This window comes from Typha latifolia, chromosome 15 (assembly GCF_019914945.1).
Source record: "Typha latifolia isolate L0001 chromosome 15, TyphaL0001v2, whole genome shotgun sequence".
NCBI classification, from domain to species: domain Eukaryota; kingdom Viridiplantae; phylum Streptophyta; class Magnoliopsida; order Poales; family Typhaceae; genus Typha; species Typha latifolia.
In genome coordinates, this window is record NC_133100.1 from 8037678 (window position 1) to 8043302 (window position 5625).

Sequence of the window (5625 nt, forward strand, 5' to 3'; positions counted from 1 at the left end):
TTAGGGCGTCCTCAGATGATAAAAGTTTGACTTCAGATGTTATGAGTCTTTTGTCTGTTGATTGAGATTTCTTCATTGAGGTACTCTAGCGGAGCAAGATTATCATAAAAGCTGATATGTTGCTTTCTATCTGACAATGAACAACGCAAGATGAACATGCGTGACTTCGACTTGTTTCATCAGCGAGTTTTTTTTTTATAGATATCGGTTCCATCAAGATTCTCATACTGAATGATTGAAACATCTATAAACAAATTAAAGTTCTTTTGACAACCAAAAGTAAGCAGCTGAATACATTGTGCAGGAGGAGATATTATTATCTTTCATGGTTCAACTGATTAGTTTTTAGATGGTATGCAGCACGCTTAATACTTCTTTAAATTGTGTTTGGCGTTTGTATGAATTGGTGTTGCTGTGTGCGTGCTAAATTTTGTTGCATTTGAAGCTGCTTGTGAAGGCCAAAGGGAAGTGGGGATTTAAATTGTGATGAAGTATAAATAGGATTACTTTATTGGGATCTCAAAGTCCCTTACGTATCAAATATTTAAGGGATTTTGTTTTTTTATTTCCCACCCTATGTTTTTTATATTAAAAGTGGGAAAGTGATGTAAAAAATAATGGTCGAAGTACCTACTTACAGTAACATTCTACAGTTTACTTCCAACTTTTAAAAAAAAAAGAGAGGAAGCGATGAAGAGCCAAACACTCGTACCCTATAGTACTTATCTCAGTTCCAAGTCGATTATATTTGATCTACTAAGATGAGTTGTTAAGCAATCAAGAAGTTGAAGTTAATTATGTGTAATTGTTTGGGTCAACCATCACTGCAATCATTTCAATGCATTCTTTATTATTAACCAAATAGGTTCTAGGCTTATTCTATGGTTGTTATTAAATAATTAATAGTTTAAAAGTTGACAAAGATATGCTTTATTTGGAGGAAATACTGAGATAACCAAGTGAAGGTGTTACTTCATCCATATTGGAAAAAACGTACACTTATTATTGTCATTTATAAATTCAGAAAAGAGCTTCCCTTTATTTTTTTAATCTTTTTATTATATTTTTAGGAAATATGGTGCACCATCATAATCATTTAACTAACATAACCCAAAACAAGGGGAGAATTATAGCTGACATATAGGAGCACTAATTGATCTCCAAGATTAATTTCCTCTTAAGCCCATGTGAAATGGCATGCCTTCTTTGTGGGACTAAGAGCCTGGGAAGAACAATGAATGATAACTAAATCCCAGGAAAATTTGACATGGGGAACGAATACTTTTAATCACCTTCTCAACTCCAAGCTTGGGGGTTTGATTGGAAGGCAATGACAGATAAATTAAGTTGTTGGATTCTTCTTTGATGGGGTGTAGTCTTCTCCCTCCACTCCACCACATGATTGGCCGATCTCCGAGATATACGGCTGAGATCGAGGGATATTATTCTTTTGTGGGCCAAAAATGCAACCGAATGGCATGTTACATTCCATGTGGAAGAAGTCAAAGCTAATTAAAACTTTTTATTGGGAAAAAAATATATGCAAGTCTATGATTAAAATATATAGTCAATCGGCAGAGGGATGCCCAACTAATTACTACTCCTAGCTAGAAATTGGAGTCCCTAATCGTTGATTAATAGCTTCAGTGGTGTTAGGTTTGTTTAGTTGTACTATTTCCATGTTTTTTTTAACTAATTTATAAATTTCTTAAATATTTCATTTTCTGTCCTAAAAAAGGTAAAAATAGTATTAGATGTAATGAGTTTTAATGGCCAATATTTGATAGATTTTTTACTAAAAATGTTATATGTATATTAATTTGAGCCAGTTATTGCTCATTTTTTAAAAGAGTTAGTTTAGTTATCTATTTTCTTTTATTGTGAAATGAAATGAGCCGAAGGGCTACAAATACGAAGATTAGACTAGATTCTCTGGTTAATTAGTTTAAAATTTAATCAAATCAGAGCAAACGCTAAGCTAAATCTAGTATGTATCTAGACAACTAAATCCTTGGAATCTACTATTGCCTTTTTCAAATTCTAAAGCATAGTCCAGATGAACCCACTCATTAATTTCTTCATCTGTCCCTCAAATCTGGACTTGATTGCAACTTTTCTTTTTTGCTGCATTGACCTTGAATTATTTTAATCTTCTTCTAAAGTAACTAAAAGACCTTTCCTTTTCTTCTTCCTTTACAATTAAGTTACACCGTCCAAATAATGCTGTGTGTTGTTTAATCTTGATGTGATTAAAGTAGTATTTGAAGTCCAAGTTTGTGCACTATAAAAGGATGAATTTGCCTCCCAAATCTAATCATCCATTAATCATAAGCCTCTTCATTTCTCTCTCTCTCTCTCTCTCTCTCTAGAGTTAAATTTCCATTGGCCATGGCGATTCCTGTCATTGATTTCTCCAAGCTGGAAGGGAAGGAGAGGGCTGAGACCTTGGCCCAAATTGCAAATGGCTGCCAAGAGTGGGGATTTTTTCAGGTGAAACCTTATACTCCCCCCTCCCCATAATATATAGTATATATAGTAATAGTAGGCACAAGTGCATAAAATAGTAAGCATCTCTTGAAGTAATTTTTTGCATTTATAAATGTACTATTGTAGCTGGTGAACCATGGGATCTCTGTGGAGCTTCTTGAACGGGTGAAGAAGGTTTGCTCGGAGTGCTACAAGCTGAGAGAAGAAAGCTTCAAGCAATCCAACCCTGTGAAGTTGCTGAACAAATTGGTAGAGGAAGGAGGAGGAGTTGGTGTTCAGAAATTGGATGATTTGGATTGGGAGGACGTGTTCACTCTCCAAGATGACAACCAATGGCCATCACAACCTCCAGAATTCAAGTCAGTCTCGTGATCTAATTAAATTGAAATTTCTTTCTTTCACACTACCGTTTAATGAGTTTAATTACTAGGCTTTTATCTCTTCAATTATTTACGTTAACTATAAATTTGTGAAAATATTTTCTACTCACTAATTAATCGCTCTATAATTATTTTTGTCCATCCAAACATGCAGGGAAACAATGATGCAGTTCAGGAAAGAGCTCAAGAATCTAGCTGAAAAAATCACTGAAATAATGGACATAAACCTCGGCCTAGAACCAGGTTACATAAAAAAAGCCTTTTCTAGCAATGGAAATTATGAACCCTTCTTTGGCACTAAAGTAAGCCACTACCCGCCGTGCCCCCGGCCGGACTTGGTCAACGGCCTCCGCGCCCACACAGACGCCGGCGGCGTCATCCTGCTCTTCCAGGACGACCAAGTCAGCGGCCTCCAGATCCTAAAGGACGGCCACTGGATCGACGTACAACCGGTCTCCAATTCCATAGTCATCAACATCGGAGACCAGATCGAGGTGGTGAGTAACGGGAGGTACAAGAGCGTGTGGCACCGCGTGATCGCGACACCTGGCGGCAACCGTCGGTCGATCGCCTCCTTTTATAATCCTTCCCTAAAGGCCATCATAGCTCCGGCCACTATCAAGGAAGAAGAAGAAGAAGAAGGATTCAGTTCTAGTATAATTACTAGTACTGCTTTATACCCAAAGTTTGTGTTTGGAGACTATATGGATGTGTACGTAAAGAAGAAGTTCCAAGCTAAGGAGCCAAGATTTGAAGCAGCAGCTGCAGCTATGTGAAGCATAATATTGTTGATGTGAAGTTTGTTTGAAATATATATATATACATAATATGCATGATATAAAGTTTGTGCTTGTTTGGAATTTGAGTTGATTTGATTTCTTGTAGAGTATAATATGCAAGCTTGTAGATGGATTGAGAGCATGGGATCTATTTTTTTTTTTTATTGATCATGAGCTACAAGGTTAGATTTGGACTAGATAAATAACCAACACTTACTAGATACAGAAGCACTTAAGTCTCACCAAACTTTTAGTTACATAGTCTAGGCTTTAAGTCATATGCGTTGCCGAATAATTGCTCACAATCAAATGCCGCCGAGACCTACTCTAAGTCGTTGTATTGTCAAATTGTTCCTCCAAGCTAACCACATTGCCGAGCCATCAATTGAATCGAACCAAGTCGCTAAACTACCAATTATCAAATAATTTCTCCATAATATTATTTGATGTTGAAGTCGAACTCATGACCTCCTTCATCGTGGGCAAGGTACCTACTAACTTTTTAGTAGAGTTGGTTGGCTAGCATTAGATCTAATTAAGTTGTGAGTTCTTATTATGTAAATAGTTTATAATTTATATTAGAGTACCATGCAACCTTTGGTTTGCAGAACTAACTAAATTTAGATAATGGGCGTGGCCCAGTTATGGAATTAAGGTGAAGAATTTATAAAGTTATAATAAATTACACAGGGTGAAAATAGGAGGAAAAAGAAACTAAAATAGGAAGGTTATAAAAGGAGTTTTGATAGTTTTGCAAAGTGAAGCGAAAAATGAGTGATGTTGCAAAATAGAAAATTACTTTCAATTTTTGTTTTGGTACAAATGACCAAAAGTGAAATAGTTCAAATATATGCTAATCATTATTGACGTTTAAATACTTCATTAATCCTGGAATCATAAAGGCAGCAGTACAATTGGCATTAAACTTTGCAATGCTGGACCGGTCCATTATATGGACCAGATAAGATCTTTTAATGAAGTTTTATTTGGAGAGATAAGTGCAAATAATAACTATCCACTGACCACTATGATGGTGCTTCTTATGAATTAAGAAGTAAACAACCATATGACTGCATTATAATATAAGTAAGCAAGTAGAAAAAAAAAGATTAAGAATGTTATTTTCTCCTGAATTATTTAGACAACATATTCTCGTTTTGCATCATTCACAAAAGTTTAAGACTCCATTGGATAAGCTTTGACGACGACAAGTTTATCCAGAGATTTGGAGTCTCTATATATGGTTGACTAATTAAAGGATAGCTTATGAAAGTGGCCTTCTTAGGCAAATTAATTATTGCAATTAAGGCCCACTAATTTGACCACATTCATGACTAGTAACGAGACTAAGCTTCATGCACTTGGATGGAACGTTCTTCCCTTGAATAATTCTATCCGGAGAGAATTACATTTCACGCCCTATATTTTCATAAATTTATGGTTCACATTCTATCTTTGTAGTATTTACATTTTGAACCCCATGGTTTGGACTACGTTCTAAATAAATTTCCATTTTTTAAAAGTGCCCTCATATATTTAAAGAGGGGATATTTTTCAAAGAGCCACAGGAGGGTATTTTAGAAAAATGTAATAAAATATTCTTTTAATTTAAGGTGCTTTATGATAATAAAATCCTCTTACTAAACGAAAAGATAGGGTGTGGAGAGTAATTTTCTCTTCATTTTAATAAAAACTTTGAGCTTGTGATTAATGTGCTGATTTATAATTCACTTTCTTTGTAGTCTCCAAAGAGACCAAAGTTGATTTGATTAGTCCTACAATTACTGCCCACATTGATCATTAGTTTGTTCTCTTTTCTATTAAATGTATCCAACTTAGTCCATTATAAAAGGCCACCTTTTCTCCAACTCTTTTCATTAATTAATTCCACAACTTAAGACTATTAATTAAGCTTGCAAAAAAGAGCTCCTCATCTCTCTCTTTCTCTCCCCGAAACTACCATTAATTGTCATTTAGAT

General features: G+C 35.1%; 1 protein-coding gene across 1 annotated transcript; it reads left to right on the top strand.

Moving 5' to 3' along the window:
• The first annotated feature begins 2376 nt into the window (after positions 1–2376).
• Positions 2377–3709, top strand: LOC140802086 (1-aminocyclopropane-1-carboxylate oxidase-like). Its single transcript, XM_073157515.1, has 3 exons — positions 2377–2490; positions 2614–2846; positions 3022–3709. Exons 1-3 carry the CDS (start codon positions 2389–2391, stop codon positions 3641–3643), a joined length of 957 nt encoding a protein of 318 aa, XP_073013616.1. The 5' UTR covers positions 2377–2388; the 3' UTR covers positions 3644–3709.
• The last annotated feature ends 1916 nt before the right edge of the window (positions 3710–5625 follow it).